Consider the following 27,734-nt stretch of genomic DNA (forward strand, 5'->3'; position numbering starts at 1 on the left):
TTAGCTGCGCCCTGTCAAAGGAGAAATCTGAGGGAGGGAGGGAAGAAGGGCAGCTTTCGTGTCTGTAGTAGGGTGGTCCTGCTTCATCCGGTGGCAAAGGAACTCCCCATGCTGCTCCAGCTGCGCTTTGTTCAGATGCTTGTGGACGTTGCCTGACATCTTTGGATGCTCCTCCTGAACGGCTGGAATCTTCTCGCCGCCTCTGGTTACCTGATCGCGGTGAGCGCTGTGGGAGATCACCCGATCCTGTCCTGTGCGTATACGCCAACTGTCCTCTCCCAAGCTGGGAAGGATGCACTGTCTCACCAGTCGAGGGCAGCTGCATCCCCGGCGCCTGACGGCGATGCGTGCTGACAAGCGGGAGACTAGCGACCCCAAAAATGTCCAGGGCTTTCCATCAACGATCAGCGATACCGGCAGGGGGGCTAGTCGCTGATTGCTGTCACACACAGCGATCTCGCTGGTGAGATCGCTGTTGCGTCACAAAACTAGTGACTCAGCAGCGATCTCGCTAGCGAGATCGCTATGTGTGACGGGACCCTTACACGCAATTCTGAAGTAAGCACTGGCCCTGAGCAGCAGAAGCCATCCATGATAGGTCCAGAAGAAATCCATGATAGGATTTACTGACAGCACTAGCTGATAACTTAAAGAAGCTGCTCAGCAGTCCTGACAGGAATGTAGATCTATTTATAGTTTACATTTTGGCGCCCTTTCTCTGGCCCAATCATATCAGACCTGTTCATGAGGAGAGATAACAAGAACCAATCAAAGAATATAAACTCTTTTATGCTGTTGCTGAGCCCTCAGTCAGTTTAACCCCTGATATGCTGAACTCTGATTAATACACTTCCAGGTCTGTGACTTCCTGCAACCACAAGCTTATGCCAGCTGTGTGGTTTTCCATTACATTTGCTGCAGGTCATAACAGCCAGATGGTGCTCTTTGAATTAGTAAAGATGCCTGTCATTGAACAATTCTGAGAACACAGTAGTCCGTAAAAGTGACATTTTGTGATGATTGTGGCAAAACTGTTTATTATATTAGTTGAGTTCAGGAATTTAAATTGTTCTTGCTTGATTGGTTTATCGAAAATACCAAAAGTTTGTAAATGTTGTTAATAGAGTTGAGCGACTTTTGCTTTTTTAGGGTCGCGTTTCGTTTCGTGAAACCCGACTTTTCCAAAAGTCGGGTCGAGCAAGATCGTCCGATTATAGGGAAAAGTCGGGGTCGTCCCGAAACACGAAACCCAATGTAAGTCAATGGGGAATAAAAGTCGGCAGTGAGAGGAGGACAGGAAACACACCTACAGTGCCCATTTGAATGCCAAAAGCATCAATTCTTCTTACTTAAGCTTGTCAACCTTAATTAACTTCATAATACAAGTTACGCACTGAAAAATGGGGGTTATTTGGCTAAAGTTGTGGGGGGGGAGGGCTGGCTGCAGGTTTTCATGTGCCCTGGGCGAAAGAGCGCCCCTTTAACACATACCACAACTCATCATGCTCCGATACGGCAGAGAAATAGCGGTATAGTACAATGAAAAATACCTCACTTTTTACATCTCATGACGAGGCCCATCTATTTCTCCATACAAAATCATTGGTCCCATATAATGTTTGAAACAGTATATGATGAGCTCCACATAATGCTACAGTATATGTGGGTCCCCATGGATGAAGCTCCACTGTCTTATGGGCCCAAATAATGCTCCAAACATAATGGGCCCCATTTCTACTGCTCTAGTGTATAATGGGCCCTGTAAATGCTGCTCCAGTGTCTGATGTCCACCTTTAGAATGTTCCAGTGTATGGTGGGCCCCATCTATCATTCTCCAGAGTATAGTGCTCCCCAAAAATTGCTGTCCCAACATAGAAAACAATCAAATAAGTCTCCTCGCTAGGGAATCCCTGTACTTGTCTGGACAGGTGCTGTAGCTTGCTTAACAGATCGCCAGCCGTTCTCACGCCCAGTATGGATTGCACGTGATTGCACAAAGGTTAGAAAGGGTACCGTATCCCTGGATAACATGTATGGATAGCGTACACATTCAAAATATATGTCTATACAGCATGAGGCAGGCTCAGACGGTGTTAGGCCCAGTATGGATTGCACGTCATTGCACAAAGGTTAGAAGGGGTACCGTATCCCCGGATAACATGTATGGATAGCGTACACATTCAAAATATATGTCTATACAGCATGAGGCAGGCTCAGACGGTGTTAGGCCCAGTATGGATTGCACGTCATTGCACAAAGGTTAGAAAGGGTACCGTATCCCCGGATAACATGTATGGATAGCGTACACATTCAAAATATATGTCTATACAGCATGAGGCAGGCTCAGACGGTGTTAGGCCCAGTATGGATTGCACGTCATTGCACAAAGGTTAGAAGGGGTACCGTATCCCCGGATAACATGTATGGATAGCGTACACATTCAAAATATATGTCTATACAGCATGAGGCAGGCTCAGACGGTGTTAGGCCCAGTATGGATTGCACGTCATTGCACAAAGGTTAGAAGGGGTACCGTATCCCCGGATAACATGTATGGATAGCGTACACATTCAAAATATATGTCTATACAGCATGAGGCAGGCTCAGACGGTGTTAGGCCCAGTATGGATTGCACGTCATTGCACAAAGGTTAGAAGGGGTACCGTATCCCCGGATAACATGTATGGATAGCGTACACATTCAAAATATATGTCTATACAGCATGAGGCAGGCTCAGACGTTGTTAGGCCCAGTATGGATTGCACGTCATTGCACAAAGGTTAGAAGGGGTACCGTATCCCCGGATAACATGTATGGATAGCGTACACATTCAAAATATATGTCTATACAGCATGAGGCAGGCTCAGACGGTGTTAGGCCCAGTATGGATTGCACGTCATTGCACAAAGGTTAGAAAGGGTACCGTATCCCCGGATAACATGTATGGATAGCGTACACATTCAAAATATATGTCTATACAGCGTGAGGCAGGCTCAGACGGTGTTAGGCCCAGTATGGATTGCACGTCATTGCACAAAGGTTAGAAGGGGTACCGTATCCCCGGATAACATGTATGGATAGCGTACACATTCAAAATATATGTCTCAGGAGGCAGGCTCAGACGGTGTCAGGCACAGTATGGATTTGACGGCCCAGATTACACAGCGGAGGAGCAGGGAGAGGTAAATATTGCAAATGCTGGAGCCCTGGCCAAGCAAGCGGGGCCCACTCGTGGGCGTCGGTACTGGCACTGGGCCCCTCATAGTACAGCGGTGTGTCTGACGGCGGGTGTGCACCACCACCGTCAGAGACACTTGATTGCACTATGAGGGACCCTGTGCCAGTGCCCGCGCCCAAGACTCGGCCTACCCACCTGTCCAGGGCAACGGCACTCGCACGGTGTCGTGCGCTAGGTGGTGACCCCGGCCATGGGGGGGGAGGCAGCACAGTTAGGGAGTCTTAGAAAGTGGCATATGTTGATGTTGGACATTCAACTGATGCAAAAGGCGAAATAGGTGAAGTACCAGGAAGAGGTGGACCAAAGCAAGCCATTTTTCTGTCACCCTATGTGTCATCAGGGGAAGGTGGGACAAAATCCTTGGAAACCCATGCGTGGTTCATTTTAATGAAGGTTAGATCATCCACATTTTGGGTTGACAGACGGGTCCTTTTTTCTGTCAGGATTGATCCAGCTGCACTGAAGACTCTTTCCGATAGCACACTTGCAGCTGGGCAAGCGAGCTCCTGTAAGGCATATTGGGCCAATTCAGGCCAGGTGTCCAGTTTAGCGGCCCAATAGTCAAAGGGGAATGACCTGTGTGGGAGAACATCGATATGGGAGGAAAAGTAGTTTGTAACCATAGTTGACAACTGCTGTCTCCTGTCACTTTCCATCGATGCAGTATTACCAGTTGTGTGAGCGGTATTTGAAAAATCAGTCCACAACATTGTCATGAAACCCCTGTCTCCAACGCCACTTCTGCTGTGTGCACCACGAACACCTCTGCCAAGCTGCCCCCGGCCCGTACGGCTCGTGTGAGAACCATCACCGCTGCTGTGTGCTGGGAATGCCTCAAGCAACCGATTTACCAGAGTTGCTTGTTTATTAGCCAATATTAGGTCAAGGTTCTCCTGTGGCATGATGTTTTGTAATTTGCCTTTATAGCGTGGATCCAGGATGCTGGCCAACCAGTAGTCATCATCGTTCATCATTTTGGCAATGCGGGGGTCCCTTTTTAGGATCCGCAAGGCATAATCTGACATGTGGGCCAATGTTCCCGGTGTCAATGATGCACTGCGAGTGCTGGGTGGAGGAGCACTTTCTGGCAAATCCACATCCCTCCAGTCACGCACAAACCCTGTACCAGACCTTGCCACGCCAACATTTTCACTTGCCCCACGAGATGCATCCTCCTCCCCTAAGTAATCATCCCCATCATCCTCCTCCTCCTCCTCCTCCTCTTCTTCCTCCACCTCGTCCAGGAGAGGTCCCTGAGCAGACAATGGCTGAATGTCATCAAGGATTCCCTCCTCCTCTTCATCAACATTGGCTGCAGACGCCTGCTCCTTAAGGTGCGTCAAAGTTTGCATGAGCAGACGCATAAGTGGGATGCTCATGCTTAGGATGGCGTCGTCTGCGCTTACCAGCCGTGTGCATTCCTCAAAACACTGAAGGACTTTACAAAGGTCTTTCAGCTTCGACCACTGCACGCCTGTCAACTCCATGTCTGCTCTCAAAGTGCCTGGCCGTGTATCCTCCCACAAATGCATTATGGCCTGCCTCTGCTCGCACAGCCGCTCCACCATGTGCAGGGTGGAGTTCCACCTTGTTGCAATGTCGATAATGAGGCGGTGGTTGGGGAGGTGGAGCAATCGCTGCAGCTTCTGCATACGAACGGAGTGTACAGGCGACCGGCGGATGTGCGCGCACAGTCTTCGCACCTTCTGGAGCAAGGCTGTTAACTACGGATAATTTTTGAGGAAGCACTGCACCACCAGGTTCAAGGTGTGAGCCAAGCAAGGTATGTGGCTGAGTTTTGAAAGGGCTATGGCTGCCACAAAATTACGGCCGTTATCACTAACTACCTTGCCTGCCTCAAGATGTACACTGCCCAGCCATGACTCAGTTTGTCGCTTCAAGTACTCGGCCAGCACCTCGGCGGTGTGTCTGTCGCCCAAACACATCATCTGCAACACAGCCTGCTGACGCTTTCCACTAGCTGCTCGATAGGGGGACACATCGTGTGCAACAGTGGCAGCTGCAGATGGAGTGCTCGTACGACTGCGCTCTGTGGACGAGCTGTCGCTTCTGGAGGAGGAGGAGGAGGAGGAGGGTCGAACGCCTACAGCCAACTGTTTCCTATACCGTGGGCTAGGCAGCACTGTCCCACCACCGCTGTCCCCTGTGGACCCTGCATCCACCACATTAACCCAGTGCGCAGTGATGGACACGTAACGGCCCTGGCCATGCCGACTGGACCATGCATCAGTTGTGAGGTGCACCTTTCCGCTCACTGACTGCTTGAGTGCATGGACAATGCGGTCTTTCACATGATGGTGGAGGGCTGGGATGGCTTTGCGAGAGAAGAAGTGGCGACTGGGTAGGTCATAGCGTGGTACTGCATAGGCCATGAGTTCGCGGAAAGCTGTGCTTTCCACCAACCGAAAGTGCATCATCTCAAACGAGATTAGTTTGGCAATGTGGGCGTTCAAACCCAGTGTACGCGGATGAGAGACTGAGTACTTTCTTGACCTACTCATAGTGTCTGGGAGGGTGAGCTGGACTTGAGAGCTGCATATGGTGGAAGTAGCGGTGGACAGGGCGGACTGAGAGAGGGTTGATGATGGTGATGGAGTTGGTGTTCTTTCTGATGGCCTAGAATCAGTCTTTCGTTGATATAACAGTGGGATTCCCTGACTGCTGTGGCCTTGCAACGACACCTCAACATTTGCTGCTGTGCTAACCGGTGGGCTTACAGTGGGGGAAACAATGTAGCGTTGCTGACTACCTTCGTTGTGATCAGTTGCACATGTGGCACTTGAGGTTTGGTGTTGTGTCCACGCTTGCAAGTGCATGCTGGTTAAATGTCTAAGCATGCAACTGGTATTCAAATTTTTCAGATTTTTCCCTCGGCTAAAGGTCTTTGCGCACTTCTTACAGATAACCTTGGCCTGATCATGAGGATTTTGTTCAAAAAAGTGCCACACTGCACTCTTCCTACTTTGGCAGACATTTTGCGGCCTAGCACGCTGTGATCTTTTGACCCTCTGGACAAGCTGTCCAGCAACTCTTTTGATGTTTGGAACCTGTCTTTGGAGTGCTCCGGGCCTGCCAGATAACAGCTGTTGCGATGTCGATGTCTGCTGTGGATGCTCCTCATCTGAGCTATTGGAAGCAGCACCCTCTTCCCCCAATGGATGCCAATCTGGGTCAACAACTGGGTCATCCATCACCTCCTCTTCTATGTCATGTGCACCTTTCTCTGTGTCACCGTGTATGGTGGTATAGTGTGCGGGAAGGGGCACCTGAGTCTCATCAGGGTCAAAATCTGGCTCTGTACACTGCGAGGACAATGTAGTGCTCTGAGTGAATGTACCAGCAGAATCATCCATCAGCGGCTGTGCATCAGTGCACTCCATGTCAGATTCATCTTGGCCTGGGTAATTCACCATTTGACTTGATAATCCAGGCATGGTATGTGAAAACAGCTCCATGGAGTGATCAGTAGTATGGCCTGCGTCATCCTTCAATCTTGGTTGGGGTGAAGGACACAAGGAAAGGTGTGGTTCATGAACATGAGCCTCCAATGACGACTCAGTGCTTTTACTTTTTACAACTGAAGAAGAGGAGGCGATAGAGCTGAAGGCTGAGTCAGCAATGTAAGACAAAACTTTTTCCTGATGCTCTGCCTTTAAAAGCGGTTTGCCAACTCGTAGAAAACTAAGCGTTCGAGTCCTTATGTAGCCAGACGATGACGCAGGGTCAGCACCTCCTGCATTCGGTCCTATTTTGCTCTTGCCACTACCATCAGATCCACCACCAACACCATCATTACCAGCTGCCAACCCCCGCCCAATTCCACGGCCTCTTCCACCAGCCTTCCTCATTTTTGGTAGAAATGTAGACAAAATCCAACAAACTATATAGTAATGTAAAACAAGGTACAAGGTGTCTATAGGACAGGGGAGTTTTAGAATTTCTGCACACAATTGTGGACAGTGGACACTTGTGGATTGTGTGCGGCCCACTGATATCTGAGCGCTATGTGACACGCTCGATGGCACAGCTGCCTGTGACCAAAGTGACGAGAGGATAATGGAGATTTTGAATCTCTGCGTACACTTGTGGACAGTGGACACTTGTGGATTGTGTGCGGCCCACTGATATCTGAGCGCTATGTGACACGCTCGATGGCACAGCTGCCTGTGACCAAAGTGACGAGAGGATAATGGAGATTTTGAATCTCTGCGTACACTTTTGGACACTGGACACTTGTGGATTGTGTGCGGCCCACTGATATCTGAGCGCTATGTGACACGCTCGATGGCACAGCTGCCTGTGACCAAAGTGACGAGAGGATAATGGAGATTTTGAATCTCTGCGTACACTTGTGGACAGTGGACACTTGTGGATTGTGTGCGGCCCACTGATATCTGAGCGCTATGTGACACGCTCGATGGCACAGCTGCCTGTGACCAAAGTGACGAGAGGATAATGGAGATTTTGAATCTCTGCGTACACTTTTGGACACTGGACACTTGTGGATTGTGTGCGGCCCACTGATATCTGAGCGCTATGTGACACGCTCGATGGCACAGCTGCCTGTGACCAAAGTGACGAGAGGATAACGGAGATTTTGAATCTCTGCGTACACTTGTGGACAGTGGACACTTGTGGATTGTGTGCGGCCCACTGATATCTGAGCGCTATGTGACACGCTCGATGGCACAGCTGCCTGTGACCAAAGTGACGAGAGGATAATGGAGATTTTGAATCTCTGCGTACACTTTTGGACACTGGACACTTGTGGATTGTGTGCGGCCCACTGATATCTGAGCGCTATGTGACACGCTCGATGGCACAGCTGCCTGTGACCAAAGTGACGAGAGGATAATGGAGATTTTGAATCTCTGCGTACACTTGTGGACAGTGGACACTTGTGGATTGTGTGCGGCCCACTGATATCTGAGCGCTATGTGACACGCTCGATGGCACAGCTGCCTGTGACCAAAGTGACGAGAGGATAATGGAGATTTTGAATCTCTGCGTACACTTTTGGACACTGGACACTTGTGGATTGTGTGCGGCCCACTGATATCTGAGCGCTATGTGACACGCTCGATGGCACAGCTGCCTGTGACCAAAGTGACGAGAGGATAATGGAGATTTTGAATCTCTGCGTACACTTTTGGACACTGGACACTTGTGGATTGTGTGCGGCCCACTGATATCTGAGCGCTATGTGACACACTCGATGGCACAGCTGCCTGTGACCAAAGTGACGAGAGGATAATGGAGATTTTGAATCTCTGCGTACACTTTTGGACACTGGACACTTGTGGATTGTGTGCGGCCCACTGATATCTGAGCGCTATGTGACACGCTCGATGGCACAGCTGTGACCAAAGTGACTAGAGGATAAGGGAGATTGGATTGCTTTTAAAAAAGCAGTTTGCGGAGCAGTGGGTAAACAGCAATGCCAGCGTGTCAGGAAGCCTTAAAAGGCAGCCCAACAACCAACACCACTGATACACCACAATATAGCCTCCCCTTGCACTGCACACACAGTGACTTGTGTGTTGTGCAGGCCAAATCGCTAGCAGCAGAAGCAGTTTTTTTGTCTTCTTCCCTGCCTAACGCTCTCCCTACAGAATCAGCAGCAACCTCTCCCTATACTATGATCGGCAGAAGTAAGATGGCGGTCGGCGTGCACGCCCTTTTATACCCCTTGTGACGCCCACCAAAGCAAGCCAATCACTTGCATGCCCTTCTGAAAGATGGTGGTGACCCGTGCCTATGTCATCACGTTGCCCACAGTGTCCGTGGATCCTGATTGGCTGAAAAAGAGCGCAAAACAAACTTTTGAAACGCGACTTTGGCGCGTAAGTCGCCGACCTCGTGGCCGACCTCATCCTAGGGTCGGGTTTCGTTTCATGAAACCCGACTTTGCCAAAAGTCGGCGACTTTTGAATTTTTTCGACCCGTTTCGCTCAACTCTAGTTGTTAATGAACCTAATTTGGTGGTTGGATAATTTCGATTGCAATTGTACATACCTCCATTCTCCTGATATTTGGACTGTCCTCTTTGATTTTTTACTTTTCATTGTCAAGGTGACCAGCTGCTGCTGCATTCTAGGAGTAGTTACCGAGCATATGCAGTGCTTACAAGTAATCACTGCACTGGGGCTGGCCAGGATCACTAGAACAGGGGACCAGCAGCCTCATGATGCTGCTGGACTAAAATGTCAGACAACTGTGACTGCCCACCTTTCACCAGAAATCACGAAGTCAGGAGACTGGGAAGATGCGACAAACCTTTTAAAGTCAAATTAGACCCATGGCTACATGTAGAGTAACAGATAATAGTGTAATTAGCTATTAAAAACTGGGGTGTATGATCATGAATGGTAAATATTTTTAGTTACCTGTGAATTTTCTGAAATAATCAGTCATTGAAGAGAGAACTTCTTCATCCGTCAGTGTTTCCATAAATTCAGACTCCTCTCCAGCAATAAAGCCACAGAGCATATGTCCAAGCCTGGAAAAGCAAAGCACCAAACTGTTACAGATTCTCCCTATATTCGCCACACAAAAAACATTCTTCTAAACCTGCCTGCAAATAACATTTTAATGGATTGTTCCTATTAGGTATTTTAGCTGCCTGATGGGAAGTATTATTTGTCTTCAGCTTTTTCCACAGATCAAGCAGTGAGTCCATTCATGTAGATGTGAGTAGTAGTCTAAAGAACAGCCATCTGTAATGTGATCTTCTCAGGTGTCAAATGACTTATGGTTTCCTAAAATGTAAAAAAAAAAAAATTCACTTACTGTTTCGGGGGTTCCAAGACCACAAATATAGAAATCATTTTCATCCAATTCTGCTTCAGGTCTTTATTTGCTTCAGTAAGCGGGGAATCACCTTCCCACACCAGCTGGATTAGTGTAGTGTTTGGGTCCCAAAAGGGTTTCGCATACTCCAACAAAATTTTATTATTGGTTCCAAATCCCAAATTCTTAATAGCCTGCAATTTTCCAGGTGGTAGAATGGGGCTGAAGAAATCCACAACTCGTTTCTTCAGAACTCCTGAAAACAAATGATACCATCTGAAAGTCCTACATATGTTATTAGCAACCACCATTCATTGCGTTATGCTTCTCAATCAAAGAACTTTCCAAATAAAGTAGTATAAAATTACATTTGCACAACCAGAGATAACTAATGATTACTGTATTTTTCGCTTTATAAGACGCTCCGGATTATAAGACGCACCCCAAATTTTGTGTAGAAAAATAAGAAAAAAATATTTTTTAATAAAATGGTGGTGCTTCTTATAATCCATGCGTCTTATTGCTTACCGGGGGTGGTGGCTGCGGTGAAGTGGGGTCCCAGGGTCGCTGCTGGAGGAGGCAGGAGTGGGGTGATACTGCATGCCGCAGGAAGGGATGAGAGGGTGCTCTGAAGTGCAGCGCACTGCCAGGGGGTCTTGTGCTGCTGGGGGTCTGTGCTGCTGCCACAGGGGCTTGTGCTGCTGCCAGGGGGGGTCTGTTCTGCTGCCAGGGGGGCTTGTGCTGCTGCTGGGGGTCTGTGCTGCTGCCAGGGGGGCTTGTGCTGCTGGGGGTCTGTGCTACTGCGAGGAGGGCTTGTGCAGCAGCCCGGGGCTCTGCCGACATTTACCGGGTGTAGGCCGCAGGGGTGTCCGGGTGTCTCCGGGTGTCTGGCGGTGCTGTGGGTGTCTCTGGGTGCCCAGCCGTGTCTCCACGTGCTCAACGGTGTCTCCGTTTCCCATCCCGGGGCTCTGCCGACATTTTGCGACAGGCCAGATCCCCGGGGCTCTCTCTCGGTTCCCTCTGTATTGACTCCGGCAATATGGCGGCTGCCGCCGTGGGCGGCGCATGCGCTGATGGTGATCTCGGGACTGAGATCTCGAGAGATGAGATTTCTGAGATCTCATCTCAGCACTCGTCCGAGTTTCTCGCATGTGTGATCACGGCCTTATATGTGACGTGCTCGGGAGTGTGCAGAACACACACTGCAAGACGACTGTACTACCGGCAGGAGAAAACAGGGCCAGAACTACTTTATCAGCACGGTGTGTACCTGGCCGGGAACTTTTTTCTGTTCTTTTGAGGATGCTGTGAATACCACATGTTGTTATGATGGAAAGATCATGGACTTTATATGGTCCAGCATCTTAGCAATGAATTTATTACTCACCCCACCTTATATATAAAATTTACTTTACGTAAAAAAAATTACTTCAGAACTGCAAATTATGTTCACACGTAATGTTTTTGATGCATTTTTTTCTCTGTATGACATCTGCAGAAAATGATTGGAAAATTGCAGTAAAAACGTCATGCAACGTTTATGGGTTTTTCATGCTGTATTTGCTGACATTGATCATAATGGAGAAAAAACTGCTGCAAAATGCTATAAGAATTAAAATGCTCTGTTTAAAAAAGAAAACAAAACACCACATGAATTAGATTTTTATGAATTTCATTAATTTGGGTGTACTTTAAAATGCAGCATTTTCTGTCCCAAAGATGAACAGGAAAAAAGCTCATCCAACTCTACCTGTGAACAAGCCCCTAAAAGGGGTTTTCCCATAAACAAAAGTACATTTTAATCAATATATCTTGGAATAATAATAATTTCCACAATTTGATGTGTAAATAAAATGTTCCTGTCCTGAGATAATCTTATATATGTGTTCCTGCTGTGTACTGTGTAATGGTTGTGTCTGACCGTGCAGGGGCATGTTCTGATCATACCACAGCTCCTGGGCACGGGAGGACACAAAGAGTATACAGACATTACAGCAGAGGATCACAAATGATTCTTTCTGTGAGGTAAAACGTTTTACCTCAAAAAAAGAATTATATGGAACTTATTATTATTTCAAGATCTATTGATTAAAATGAACTTTTGTTTGTGGGACAACCCCTTTAACTTTTAAAAAACATAAACGTATCAAAAATCTATTCAAGGAGGGGCATGGCTAGTCATGGCTGAATGAGGTCATATGATCCAGAGCACTTCTCTTCTCCCACTTAATATAGCTGGCAACCACACTTTACAATGATCAAAACATCCAGAAAATCCAGGACTCGCTCAACCACCAGATACTCTTCCCCCCAGGGGGATATTGGACTTTACCTGACTCGCCTACTGAAGCAGAATCCTGTCCCCCAGCCACAGGATGAAACCGAGACCGTTGTGGACGAGTCTGAAGCTAAATATCCTGCACCGCCATGTCCAAGACCCTCCTCGCAGCAACTACCGTAAGATCAGTGCCTTGAGGTCTCCTGTCCGATATCATCGCACTCTCTGAGGCATTTGTCTGCAGTCGGAGAAGATAATGCCAGGATAGAGTTGTCACAAAATGGCGCCCGATCCAGATCAGCTACAATCCAGGCCCACCGAAACCATCATCTTATCTCCTCCTCACACCACTACCTAGGAGATCACTCACCAGAGGTATTTGGTCCAGTATCCATGTCTTCTCTGAGCTCTGTGATTATCCCCACAGAGATGGGAACAGATAACGAGGCTGCGGCCCCTCAAAATGACCGCGGCCTTGCGTGAGGCACAGCTCAACTGCACCATACTCACCCCCACACAACGGTCATGCTTCTCTCCTCCGGTCCTTGATAGTCCTCCTGGACAGGACAAAGTGCAAGACATGGTTGGATGCCTTTCTTTAGGTGAGTCTTCCATCCATGGGTTGAACTCTAGACTCTCTATCCCACTGCAGAGCCATGCTGGACAGCTCTCTGCTTGTCAAGCCCCAGTAAAGCTCACTAACAGCCTTAGACCCTACACTAACAGCCCGTCTGCTGCTTCCCTACAAGTAATGCCACCAAAGACTACCTGATCAGGGCATATTGAGATCCCAGTAAACAGCAAATAAAAAAAAAAAAAACACATAACATGAAATGTAGACTCACCAAAACCTTGACTAATGCACTAGCAGGATGCAGCAGACCCCCACTGATAAAGGCTGGGGCAGCACAGGTGCATTCCACTGATGAAAACAACCAGCCACCCAAACAAACAATGGAGGGGCTGGCTGCCTAGTGGAAAAATGCACAAAAATAAGGCTTGCATAAGACGTAAGTCACACAGATAAGTGTGATGCAAAGTGTCTGAACAGCCTATGGGCTGGTTGTTTACATCAGTGGAATGCACCTGTGCTGCCCCAGCCTTTATCAGTGCAGGTCTGCTGCATCCTGCTAGTGCATTAGTCAAGGTTTTGGTGAGTCTACCTCTCATGTTATTTTTTTTTTTCATTGACTGTTTGCTGTTTTGAGATTAGTTTTAGGGACTCACAATTAAAGGGGACCCGTGAAGTTGGGTTGCAAGCTTATCTGTTTTGGCCAAACAAGTCCAAGTGGGTGAGAAATATCACTTAACCCACATGATGCAATATGCCGGAAAAAGTCGCGATTGTTAAATTGAACAGGCTAATGTCCCACCCTCCCCCTTTCGAGCAGATTTCCAGGAGGGAATCCCATGTGCCTATATCGACAGAGCTCGATATTGGCATGAGGGGCACTACGTCACACGCTTCCCAATGTGGCTTCCAGCTAAGCCACTGCTGCTGCAGTATAAACTCCCCGGTCATTGCTCTGCTCAGAGAGCTGAATTGGAAGCAGCTTTACAGGTCATTCTTGTGTGTACGGAGCCAATGAATATCTTCAGTGACAGCGCCTATGTTGCTTCCTCCCTCACCCTGTATCTCAATGTATGGGCCCTGAGGGGGATGGTTGACTCACAGAATAAGCCTTTGCAGCATGCAGACATACAAATTGAGCAGCTGGGCCAAGAATTCCCGAATTTATGGTCCTTCTGTAAAATTAAAGGGCACCAGAGGCTGATTCCTGACCCCCACATCCTTGGCAATGCATATGTAGATCATGCAGCCAAGGAAGCTGCACTTATGGGCCATGACAAATATCCCCAAGAAGTCATCACTGCAGTCACTAAAAAACCCGGAGAGCCCCCCCTCGTTCTTTCTCCTCTTCAAGATCTCGTAAAGGCGGCGCATGCGCCTTTTGACGGTGCGCCGACGCAACCAAACTGCAGCAGGTTGCGTTTGGCGCAGGTCGGTGCACCGTCAAAAGGACGCATGCGCCGCCAAACGCATACTGCGCACGGCCTGCGCCCCCTGTGATAAAGATAGGGGACGCAGGGCGCATGCAGGGTCATGCGCCGGTGGGCGGAGCTACCGGCGGGGCGTGGCAGGGGGCGGGGCTTAGCGGCGGCTGTGCGCAGGCCGTCGCTGCGCTCATAAACACTAGTGTGAAACTAGCCTTAGTCAGTGCTGGTGATTGCTTCAGACTGCCCAGGTCTTGGTTTTCAGCTCTGTTCCAGCCTTCTCAAAGCTAAGTGTTTTTGCTAATATTCACACTTGATTTTGTTTGGCTATTCAGTTTTTTGTGTGTTCAGCCAGCCCGGCTGGGGTTGTGCTAAATTTCCACTCTGATTTATCTGTATTTGCCAATTTGCTTTTTAGTCCTTATTAGATTGGCCTCTTTTTGCTCTGTCTCAGAATATTTCAGAGTGCTGATATAGTGGGAGAAGTCTAGTGACTTCAGGGTTAATTTTGTTATCAGAAGTGTTGGACACTATTTTGTAGGGTTTTTGGCAGATTGCAGACAGTGTCTTTCCTTTCCTGTTCTTTATAGTTAGTTGGGCCCCATCATTTGCTCAGCCTATTTTCCTGCCTGTGTTTGTGTTTTCATCTAGCTTCACCGTCAATACATGTGTGGGGGCTGTCTATTCCTTTGGGGTCTGCTCTGGGGCAGTTAGTTTTCCCTTTTCTTGCTTTAGGTTTATGTAGTCCTCCGGCGGTGACGAGGCGTCTAGGAACATCGTAGGAACGCTCCACTGCTACTGTTAGTTGTGTGGTTAAGATCAGGGATCTGCAATCTGCATAGTTACCAACCTCTCTGGTTTTCTGGGACTTAGCTTTTGTTGTTCCTCCTCGGTGACCCATTCATAACAGGTAAGTATAGCGGTACTCACCTGTCCTGCGGCCATGGCTGCTTGCTGCTGTCTGTCATCGGTCAGTAACTTCAGACAGCAGAGGGCGCGGTGACGTGATTAGTGCGCGCCGCGCCCCCTGCAGTCTGAACGTCACTGACCGATGACGTGGCAGATAGCAGTGAGCAGCCATGGACGCAGGACAGGTGAGTATCTGACACCCAGCGACGGAGAGGTGAGTATGTCATTTTTTTTTAATTTTTTTTTTTTGGGACGAATATTTGAATTTTTTTTTTATTATGTGTTTGTGCTGTTTTTAGGGACATCTCTCTGCAGATTCCCCTTATGGATAAAGTTCAATTGTAACTTCTAGCTATCCAATCCTATGTAACAAACTTGAGTGGTAACAGTGACAGTGATATATTAGTTTTTCTACTTTGAAAATTATCTCATACTACTCTGATAAGTACTTTTATGCACCGCATCAATTAAGACTTAGGACCTCCTTTGTTATATATCATCTGTGAGGCAGTGACATAGGTAACTTGGAGAGTACCCGACCGCAGAGGTTACTTTTTCCACATCGTGTGGAGAAATAAAACATGCAGTGGGAGTGGTGAAGAGGTGGGACTTGCCCCTGTTCTGGTCCATGTGAGAGAACAGGGTTAACCCTTCCAAGGTAAATGTTATACTGGGCATGGAGCCCGATCCCAAGTCGGGGATACCTGCCGTAGGGGTCACCAACCTAGGGACAGAGTGTAAACCCGATAGGTTTCCCCTAGAGGTATTGGCAAGAGGGGCTCAGGAGACCCCACCGATCCCCGAGCTGGAAGTTGTCCCCTGGTACGTTCGGGACAGCTCAGCTCCAGGCAGTTTTCCCCCCGCCTGGCTATCCACCAGGATTTGTTATACAGGATGGTTAAAATCCGGGATGAGGTGGTGGCACAACTTAACTGGTAGTGCTCCAATCCTACCATAAAACAATGCTCAAAATGGCTCACACACACACACATGCTGGGAGGGCACTTTGGGGCCAAAAAGATGCAGGAGCGCAAAATGCAACTTTTTTTGGCCTGAGGTTACGCGGAGGTCCAGAGGTACTGTGACACGTGTCCAAAGTGCCAACTGACCTCACCACCGCGAACTACCGGAGTCCATTGGTACTTCTGTCCTTCATAGAGGAACCTTTTGAGCGGATTGCGATGAATCTGGTGGGGTTGAAAGTAAAATCTGCCCGGGGCCACCAACACATATTAGTGGTCACACACAGACAAGAAAAAGGTGCAAAAATGATCCCATATAAATTATATCAAAAAGGTTATTCAGAAAATATAATCCAAAAGACTAAATTACATAAATCACATAAAAAGACGAAATGGATAGTTGAGTAACACGTGTAAAACATAAGGTCCCAAAAGAGTAAGTAAAGTGGATGGAGGAAACTGAAAAATAGCAGCAAGTCTTATAAAGTGCCAGTGCTAATGCAGTGGTTACTCCCATATATTAAAAATTACCAGTCCATAGACCACATAAATACACAAGAAATGAAAAGAGGGGTGTATAACACCACTAAAATAATGGGGTGTTGATTTTCTGCGGTCTTTAAGCGAGCAAAGACCGCAGAAAATCAAGTCACATTCAGTTCTTACTTATAATACCCACTTGGGATCAAATGCTGTGTTAATCAACCATCCACTCTGTCTTTTTATGTGATTTATGTAATTTTTGCTCCTTTTTCTCGTCTGTGTGTTTTCATAAATCTGGGAGTATCCCGTGCTAATATAGCCCCTCTCACCACTGAGTATAGGGATTGACCTATTACACTGGTCAACAGCATTTTTGGTGCCAAAGATATTTCATCGAATTTAGGGTATTTTTGGGGTGCTGATTCTGAATATGTCATCAGTTTTGCCAGATTGGCTCAAGTTTTTGAGATTTTTGGTATCTTATTTATAGCACTTGTTGGTAAATGCGACGCATCATCTCATTAATTTCTTTGGATTAGTACTTGAACTGAGCAGTTCTCAATATAGTTTTGTGTTAATTAGTGTTCTAAAAGTTTGTTCATAGCTTGATTTTTGCACTAACTTTATGTTGTTGTCTGTTTTCTAGTGAAAAGCATGAACTCATCATGAAGAAGTTGTCTTAACGATCCAGACTCATTCTGTTACATTTGTGGTGAATATACACTGCCAAAACATAGAAGAAACATAACAGACTTCGTAAAAAAAGTGTATTTTGCCTATTTTGGGGTTATGCTTGGGGACCAAGACAAGTTTTGGGCACCACACATAGTGTGCAAAGCATGTATCGAATTATTACGAAAATGGAGCAAAGGACAAAGAAAAAGCTTCAAATTTGGTGTTCCAATGGTGTGGAGAGAGCCAAAAAATCATCATGATGACTGTTATTTATGGTAAACACAGGTACAGGCACATCTTCACAATGAGGGACAGGCCTTCTTGCAGATTCCATGTTACTCCCATTTTCGTTTCTTATGCTTATTGAATCCTTGCACTTGCACTGCACAGAAATAACAGTCATCATGATGATTTTTTGGCTCTCTCCACACCATTGGAACACCAAATTTGAAGCTTTTTCTTTGTCCTTTGCTCCATTTTCGTAATAATTCGATACATGCTTTGCACACTATGTGTGGTGCCCAAAACTTGTCTTGGTCCCCAAGCATAACCCCAAAATAGGCAAAATACACTTTTTTTACGAAGTGTGTTATGTTTCTTCTATGTTTTGGCAGTGTATATTCACCACAAATGTAACAGAATGAGTCTGGATCGTTAAGACAACTTCTTCATGATGAGTTCATGCTTTTCACTGGAAAACAGACAACAACATAAAGTTAGTGCAAAAATCAAGCTATGAACAAACTTTTAGAACACTAATTAACACAAAACTATATTGAGAACTGCTCAGTTCAAGTACTAATCCAAAGAAATTAATGAGATGATGCGTCGCATTTACCAACAAGTGCTATAAATAAGATACCAAAAATCTCAAAAACTTGAGCCAATCTGGCAAAACTGATGACATATTCAGAATCAGCACCCCAAAAATACCCCAAATTCATTAAAATATTTTGGACACCAGAAAAAAAATTTTTTTTCGTTGACCTGTGTTATTAATATGTGATCCTGTTGAAGAAGGTAGTCTCCATGGATGGAAGGGATTGGGACTAGTGATGAGTGAGTAGACAGCCTGAATACATGTGGGGATTTCCTAACAAACAGGCAATCCCCACATGCAGTCGCAAATCATGCAGCTACGGCGACAGAAACTAAATCTCCGAGCACAACCAAATACTCGGAGATCACCCGAGCATGTTCGGGAAATATCGAGTAACGAATATACTCACTCATCAATAATTGGGACATGTTGTTGCCCTACTTGATATTCGCCATTCGTGAGGTACCCTCAGGCATCCACGGGATTTTCACCCTTTGAACTACTGTATGGCAGGCATCCTAGGGGTCTGCTGGATGTAGCCAAAGAGATGTGGGAGCAGGAACCTACGCCACAATAGAGTGTCAATGAGCACATGGCCAATATGCAGGACCAAATTGCAGCAGTCATGCCTATAGTAAAGGGGCATTTGGTGGATGCTCAGGCAGCGCAGAGCCGCGTATATACCAAAAAGGCCGCGGTCCGCTCCTTTAAAGTGGGAGATCGGGTGTTGGTTTTGGTGCTCACCACCGAAAGCAAACTTATGACCAAGTGGTAAGGGTCGTATGAAGTTCAGGAAAAAGTGGTAGAAGTAAACTATCGAGTTTACCAGCCCGGGAAAAGAAAACAGTTGTAATAGGTTAATCTACTGAACGCGTGGAAGGACCAGGATTGTATGCTTATGGAGGTGACTCGCGACATGTCATCTGGGGACCACTCCGATATCGGCCCGGACGGAGGCTGAGGGAGAGGTAAAGATAGGAGACTACCTCTCGAAACAACAGTGGAGAGAGGTGCGGAAATTGGTACAAGAGAATAAGTATGTACAGTATTCTTGGGACTACCTGTTCGTACCTCTGTCATCCAGCATGACTTAGTCACCGAACCTCACGTGAGGGTACGAATGAAACTGTACCGGGAGCCCGAAGCCCAGAGGCAAGCCATCGCGAGTGAGGCAAGACAAATGCTCCAACTGGGAGTAATTGAGGAATCCCAGAGTGACTGGGCTAGCCCGATTGTACTAATCCTGAAGCCGGACGGATCATTATGGTTCTGTAATGATTTCCATAAATTAAACGAGATCGACCTTTACCCAATGCCACGGGTGAACGAGCTGATTGATCGACTGGGTCAGGCCCAGTACTTTACCATGCTCGATCTGACCAAGGGTTATTGGGCAGGTGCCTCTTCCGGCAAATGAAAAGACTGCATTCATAACACTGTAGGGTCTGTACCACTATGTTGTCCTGCTCTTCGCATGATACTTTAGAGCTCCATTTACCACTGTAGATTTACTATATCCTTGATGATCTTGATATTTGAATCTTGTAACCACATAATGATATTCTACAATGTACACAGTACTGTTGCTCTTTTCCTTAACTACCATCACAGCACGGACTAAATTTCGCTGCCTATGGAATCTTCTGACCCTCACTGGACACACCTGGACCAAATTTCCGGATATGCTAGTCTTCACGTATATTACCATCGACTTCTATTTCAAATACCACGAATTCTATATAGCACGATTTTGCATCTTGTAACAGCAGTTTATATATGAAGGTAATTCAAATGTACTGTTTTTGTTTCTGTATATATTTTCTAGTTTCTATCTATGAAAGTAATGTTCTGATGAAGGTCCAGTGTAGGACCGAAAACGTTCAAGTTACTTGTTGTCTGGATGCACAAAAATAAAGGAACTGTCAAATTGCTTCATGGATTGAGTGCCAAGTTGATTTAAATTAATTTGTCACCGAGCCTCACGTGAGGGTACAAATGAAAATGTTCAGTGTGCCCGAAGCCTGGAGGCAAGCCATCGTGAGTGAGGTAACACAAATGCTCCAACTGGGAGTAATTGAGGAATCCCGGAGTGACTGGGCTAGCCCGATTGTACTAATCCCGAAGCCGGATGGATCATTATGGTTCTGTAATGATTTTCGTAAATTATATGAGGTGTCGAAGATCAACCTTTACCCAATGCCCGGGTGAACGAGCTGATCGAGCAACTGGGTCAGACCCAGTACTTTACCACGCTCGATCTGACCAAGGGTTATTGGCAGGTGCCTCTTACGGCAAAAGAAAAGACTGCATTCATAACACCGGAGGGTCTGTACCACCATGTCATCCTGCTCTTTGGACTACATGGGGCCTCAACCACATTCTAGAGGTTTATGGACATAGTGCTGGAACCCTATCGGAAGTATGCGACAGGGTATTTGGATGACATCATCATCATTAGCACTGACTGTCATACCCACTTGTCCCAGGTGGAAGTGGTAGTAGATTCGTTCAGAGTAGCAGGCTTGACGTCAAATCCCAAGAAAAGTGCGGTAGGGCTCGAGGAAGCCCGATACTTGGGATAGGTGACTGGCCGTGGGGTTATCAAACCCCAAATAAATAAAATCGAGGCCAAACAGAACTGGCCCCGACCTGTTACCACCATACAGGTGAGACCGTTTCTCGAAATCATTGGGTATTATCGGAGGTTTATACCCAATTTATCGGGGAGAAGAACAACCCTAAGGGAAAGAAGTTGGTCATGTTTTGGTGGAACCCCTAGGTGGAGGAAGTGTACCAATCCATGAAGGTGGCGATGTGCAGACAGCCCGTCCTCATCAGCCTCAACTTCTAACGTGGACTTAGGAGCGGTCCTGTCGCAGTAGGTGAACGGGGAGGAACAGACAAGAAAAATGATAACGTAGTGGAGAAAGAGTGCATCGTCATTAAGTGGGCCTTGGAGTCCCGATGCTATTATTTACTTGGTCTACCGCTTCGCTTGGTGACAGATCATTCACCCTTGGTATGGATGAGGAATGCTTGGGTCACCAGATGGTTTCTTTTTCTGCAGAATTTTAATTTCACCGTTGAACATCGGGCGGGGGAATCGCAGGGAAATGCAGATGCCCTGTCACGGGTTCCCTGTATGGTGACAAATGTTCAACCGCACAAGTTTGAACAGAGGGGGATGCGGATGGAGTCCTATTAGACCTGCTGGAGTAAATGTATTCACAGCGGGACACCTGTGAGTCACGAGGCAAAATAAAAGCAAGTGTGGACCTGGTCAAGCTATTTGGCCAAGGCAATGTTCAGGAAAACCTGTTAAAGGCTTTCATTTTTGAAGCGGACTGCATGATGGTAGTGGGGCAGTCTGCTTCCTCCAGGCCGAGTCTTACAAGTGGCCTTTGGCCAAAGATTTCAGTTTAAAAACCCTGCAGCAAAGGGTTTGGGTGTGTCAGTTTGGAGCTGCAACTTGCAGAGCAGGTAGCTCTGCAAAACTCAGCCTGTGTGAGGTAACACAGAGCCAAGAAGACAAAAGACCTGGCACGAGACACGGTGGTGCAGTCGTCCACGGCAATTAGTCTTGGATTAGGACTATTTTGACGCCCAGATGCAATCCAGAGGATTCCATGTGTCTGTTCTGTAGGCAGAGCTGAAAATTTAAGTGTGCATGCCTGCACTAGTGAAGTGCTTAGTGCGCAGTCACGACTCCCCGATTTCTCTGCGCAGGCGTCACATTTCTCCCAGCTTTGCACAAGCTGCAGGATGCAATAAAGGTAGGAGGATGGTGAGGGGCAGCCTGGAGAAGGGATAAAGAGTGCAGAAAGGATACCTTTCGGACCAGACCATCAGGATTAACATACAGTGGAGGAGAACTTCAAAAGGATCTTGATGGGTGTACAGGGGGAGTCAGGGGGTTATATACCCCTTTATGTAATGCAACAACACTGATTAAGAAGATAGTTTAAAGTTGACACATGACAAAACTGGCGACAGGTTCCCTTTAAAACACTGGACATTATTAATTATGCCTCCGTACACAAAATCCCACTTGTAGTTCTGTCATTGGATGCTGAGGAAGCTTTAGACAGGATTTCCTGGCCCTCTGTCTAACAAACTCCAGATCATATTGGCCTGGGTCCAACACTAAAATCCAAATTAAACATTCTCTATCAATCCTCCTTAGCTAGACTTAAAAGCAACGGCACTCTATCAGACGCCTTTCAAATTAACAATGGCACCAGTCAAGGTTGTCCGTTATCACCTCTTCTCTATGTGCTGGTTATGGAAAACCTTATGGGTACCATATGTGCCAACCCTGACAAACAAGGCATTGAGATTAAGGGACAAGAATACAAATGCTCTGCATTTCCTATCTTTTGCTCTATATCTAAAATCCATTTGTATCTTTTCTCATTGTTGTGGTGAGGGAAATGGTCTAATTTTAAAATAAACATGGATAAGTCTGAGAGCTTAAACATTTCAGTCAAAAAAATATAACGGAAACCTTGAAACATAATTTTCTTTTTAGGCGGCTCTCTGATAATACTATTAACTATCTGGGTTCCTTAGGACAGGGGTGGGGAACCTCCGGCCCGTGGGCAGATCCCTGGAGTCCCCAATGCTCGGGCAGCAGCTGTAACCTGTCAGCTGCTGGCCCTTTAACCCTCAAGTGCTCTCCTCCGCTCTCCTCAGCCTGTGTAGTGCTGCGATCACTGCAGTGCAGCTGCCGTCTCCCGGTCCGTGTGAGCCCGGAACTTCACCTCCTCCAGCCAGAGCCGCACTTCCCCCAGCCATGAGGGAGCTGCTCAAAGGGTAAGGCTGGTTTCACATTTGCGTTTTTTTTTCGCGGTAATTTAGCGCTAAATAGCTCATGCATTTTTTTTTCCTATACTTTGCATGGGATGCGCTTATGTGCGCATACACATGCGTTTGTACGCGTTTTACCGCGCATGCGTTTTTTTGCGGTATGCGCTCAGGCGCACAAAATGCAACCTGTTGCATTTTTTGTGCGTCCGATTTGCCTCAAAAAAACGCATGCACGCGCAATGCGTTTTTTTACAGCAAGACACCCAATATAAGTCTATGGGTGCGCATATGTGCGCATTGGCATGCTTATGTATGCGTTTTTTTGCACATGCGTTTTTTTTTTGTTAACCATGGAATTTAGGGGTTTGGGTTAGAATTAGGGTTAGTTAAGGGGGTTTAGGGTTAGGGTTAGGGTCAGGGTCAGGGTTAGGGTTAGGGTTAGGGTCAGGGTCAGGGTTAGTTAGGGTTTAGGGTTTGGGTTAGGGTTAAGTATGGTTTGGTTTAGGGTTAGGGTTAGGGTTAGGGTCAGGGTTAGTTAGGGTTTAGGGTTTGGGTTAGGGTTAAGTATGGTTTGGTTAAGGGTTAGGGTTAGGGTCAGAGTTAGGGTTTGGGTTAGGGTTAAGTATGGTTTGGTTAAGGGTTAGGGTCAGGGTTAGGGTTAGGGTTAGGGTCAGTAAAGTCATGGTTTGGGTTAGTGTGAGGGGCCACCTAATGTTGGAAAAAAACGCAAACGCGGTAAAAAAGCACTAAAAACGCATACAAACGCATAAAAATGCTGCGTTTTTTTCATGCATGCTCATAAAAATGCTTGAAAAAAACGCAGCAGTTGTATGCTTTTGTATGCGTTTTTTCAATGCGTTTTTTTGCGGGAAAAATGCGCTGCAAAAAAAAGCAAGTGTGAAACTAGCCTAAGTGAGAGCTGGCTTGGTTCCCACAGATGCAGCAGAGCCGGAGAGATGGAGCAATCCAGGGAAACTTTGTGCAGCCTGCCAGGGGCTAGCACCGGTCCCGGGCTCTGGGGGTGCACGCTGCTGTGCCCGGGACCGGAGGAGGCTCCTGCGTGCACAGATCCAGACCACGTCCATTGTTCTGAGGCTGGATCCAGCTCGGTGGTAGCGGACAGATCAGTGTCCTGACGGCTGCTAGCATCTGATTGTGTGTCTGTTACCTACAGCTATGCCAAATGCCAAACCCGGCTCTGCTCCCCTCACAGAAGCAGCTCTGCTACATCCTGTAGGTCAGCAGGGCTCCCGTGCTGCCCAGTAGGTGACTGACCACCTTTGTTGTGCTGCCCTCCCCCTTCCACGGCTCCATTCAGACTTCTGAAAAGGTCAACTTTCTGCCGGTTTCTTGTGGGGGTGCACAATGGTGTGTCGGTGCCCACCGCTGTCCACGTCCCTTTATTTTCTGTGGTGAATGGGGGTCAGGCTGGGCTGAAGGTGGGGGGGGCCAAATCCCAACAATTGTTACTTTGAAAGTTGTCCCTTCTAGCGCTGGTGGGAGCCCCCCATCACACGTGCAGGATTCCCTTTCATCCGCCCCTGTAGGAAGACATTATCTTGTGAATACTGTTACATCCTCCAGCCTGTGGGGAGAACCTGACCCGAAAAGCCAGAATCCTGCCTGAGGACCCCTACCTGCATGGAGGGCACCATTGTCCCTACCCGGATAGCTGGGATTATTCCTTATATTTTTTTAATTTGATCCAAGCCCCCCACCTTTATATACCCCCTGTGATCTGTGCCACCCAACTATATGCCCCCCTGTGATCTCTGTGCCCTTCATCTATGTGCCCCCCCAGCTGTTTCTCCATGTGATATCTATGCCCCCTGTGATCTGTGCCCTCCAGCTATATGCCCCCCGTGATCTCTGTGCCCCCAGCTATGTGCACCCCTGTAATATCTTTGGCTCCCAGCTTTGTGCCCCCTGTGATTTTTTTCCCGTGATCTGTGCCCCCTAGCTATATGCCCCCCCGTGATCTCTGTGCCCCCAGCTTTGTGCCCCCTGTGATCTGTCACCCAAAGCTATGTGCCCCCCAGCTATATGCACCTCTGTGATCTCGGTGCCCCACCCCTGTGATCTTCGTGTCACCCCTCTGTGATCTGTCCGCCCCGGTGATCTATGAGCCTCCCCGACGATCCCTGTCCCCCCAGTGCTATATATCCCCCCACAGCTATATGTGTCCCCCAAGTGATGTGTATATTTCCCAGTGCTGCATATACCCCGAAAGTGCTGTATATCCCCCCGAGTACTGTATATCCTACCACCTGTGATATATACAGCCCCCCAGAGATGGAGAAGCAGCTCCAGCCGTCACATTAAGGGCGAGTTACCGTAATTATATACAAGGGTAATTTTCAAGGTGATCATTTTTGTGTGTCCCTCGAATAATGGTAGAAATTTCCAAATGGCCCCCGGATGGAAAAAGGTTCCCCACCCCTGCCTTAGGACCTCTCTAGATTATTTTCTCTTAAAGGGTTGTTCCAATCTTCAAGATCCTGTCCCAATATATATTAGGTGTAATTAATAATATTAGCAAACACATCCAATTAGTTAATCAGAAAAACTATACTACATTTCTATGTCTCTTTCTTCATGTGCAGGACCTTAGGTATCCATAGTTATGACCACTAATAACTAGATAACTAATTGTCACTATATCAGTGGTTGTACCCCTGGATATGTAAGGTCCTGCAATGACGGCACTGAGGTAAGCAACATAGCGAATCAGAAAAACTATACTACATTTTTAAGTGGAGGTATTTGCTAATATTATTATTACTACACCAATTACATATTGTGATAGGATCTTGGGGATGGGAACACTCCTTTAACTTTCAGTTGTTTTATTTTTTTTTTTACAAGCTACAGGAAGACCTCATCTCATGGAATAGAGGTGAATTCTCTTTGTTTGGAAGAATTAACATTCTGAAAATGACAGTATTACCTAGATTGCTATATTTACTGCAAATCATCCTATTTATTCCTTCCTCTTTCTGGAACAAAATCTACAATCCAAGATACATGATCTACACTGTTCCCGCTCTATATTGTGGGTCAAATTAGCACACGTTATCTGCCCTCTATCTATATGCATATTCCCATGGTCACGGCCCCTCTTATCGCATATCAAACATATTTCTATGTCACTTAGTATTAGTCACACAGAGAAAACGCTTTCTATACCATGTTCAAGGAATTTTGATTGACACTCAAGGACCTTTGTTCCATGAAACAGACAACGCCGAGTTCCTTGCAAAAACTGCTCATGTCAACCTACTCTAAAGTATTACTATAAAAGATTCATAGAATATAGCATGCTCACTTACCTAGTGGCACAGGGACCACAACGTGATCTGCCACAAAGCTGTCCCCATCTTCACACTGCACCTTCACTGGATACACATGCGAATTGTCTCCATGAAAAGATCCATCCCAATGAATGCTCTTCACTGCTTTCTCTAATATCACAGTGCCATTTGGAAGTGGTGACTTAATCTGGTTCACAAGGCTTTCATAACCTCTAAAAAGACAATTATAAATTCTGTTTGCAAAGGTAAAGTATTACAAAGATTTTATCATAAGCAACAATGCAGGCTTTAGTCACTAGCTAATACTAGGTAAATTGCCCCAGAATGTATTAAAAATACTCACTTAGGAAATGTGCAGTCAAGACCTGGTAGCATTGTATATTCCCCAAAAGGGCAGAGGGCCACATGGTCCATACTATGGGTTCCAATTGCACCGCATTCCATGTTGAGCAACCCCCTTAAGTAAGCCATATACATCTCAAGCAGCTCTTTATCCCACTCATGTGAGCTGTTAATAATCTTCTGATGGATGAAATGTCCCACACTAGCTTCAGAATCAGAGTCGCCACTGGTAAAATTCCGGGCTTGATCCAGCCAAGTGTTATACAATTCTGAAATAGTGATCAAATTTTCTGGTTTGATTGTTTTTCCAGAACTACTAAAAACAAATGGCATGTCAGGGGGATGGCCATGCAAGTTAATTTTTTGATTCTCTTCAAGCAAAGCATCTGGGTTTAAAAGAGCAAACTGAGATGCCAGTTGGAAGACTGGATTGCGTGGAGATGGTCCATGAATCCATTGTGCCCCAACCTCAATCAGACCTTTTCCTATAAGAGAAAAATGCAATGATTATTTTCCAATTACATCTGCATAGCATCATAATGCTTTGATTGGTGAGTGCCCAGGTGTTGAGACCACCGTCAGTTCTAGAAACAAAAGACAGGAGCACTAAGATGATTACTGTGACTGGCATTTTCCAGCCGACTTGGGGGAGGCCAATGTTCTACCGGACATTGACTATATATGAACCTGTACATTGCTTTACTCCAAGGTGAACTCAACTGCTTCTGTCTCTTCATTCCAATGATCTGTGGTGGTCTCAATATCCAGATCCACACCATTCAAAGCTTTTATCAAAGTCACTGTCATTTTAGAAGTTTCTTGAAAGGGCATGCAAGCTGAAAAGGATTTCAGGCCCAATTCATCATTTGCCTTTTTTTGTTTTGTGATATTCATTGCACTTTTTAGTGCCAATGTCCTCAAAATGATGCACTCAAGTTCAAGAATTTTGCACAAAATAAAAAAAAATGCTGTTTATTATTGTATTTACCTTTTTTCCCCTTTTAAAGGGAATCTGTCACCTATTTTTTCATATATAAGTTGCAGCCACCGCCATCAGGGGCTTATCTGAAACTCAACCTCACCAAAACTGAACAACTTCTGCTCC

General features: G+C 46.5%; 1 protein-coding gene across 1 annotated transcript; it reads right to left on the bottom strand.

Moving 5' to 3' along the window:
* Nucleotides 1-27,436, bottom strand: LOC141073471 (peroxisomal N(1)-acetyl-spermine/spermidine oxidase-like). Its single transcript, XM_073560706.1, has 7 exons — nt 27,333-27,436; nt 27,206-27,213; nt 26,631-27,114; nt 26,306-26,499; nt 10,049-10,304; nt 9,646-9,758; nt 1-350 (listed from the first exon to the last, which is right to left on the bottom strand). The coding sequence occupies exons 1-7, from the start codon at nt 27,434-27,436 to the stop codon at nt 1-3; spliced, it is 1,509 nt and encodes a 502-aa protein (XP_073416807.1).
* Between the last annotated feature and the right edge of the window lie 298 nt (nt 27,437-27,734).

The sequence above is a fragment of the Dendrobates tinctorius genome, unplaced genomic scaffold (assembly GCF_039654945.1).
Source record: "Dendrobates tinctorius isolate UK_male_01 unplaced genomic scaffold, ASM3965494v1 ptg000302l, whole genome shotgun sequence".
Lineage (NCBI taxonomy): Eukaryota > Metazoa > Chordata > Amphibia > Anura > Dendrobatidae > Dendrobates > Dendrobates tinctorius.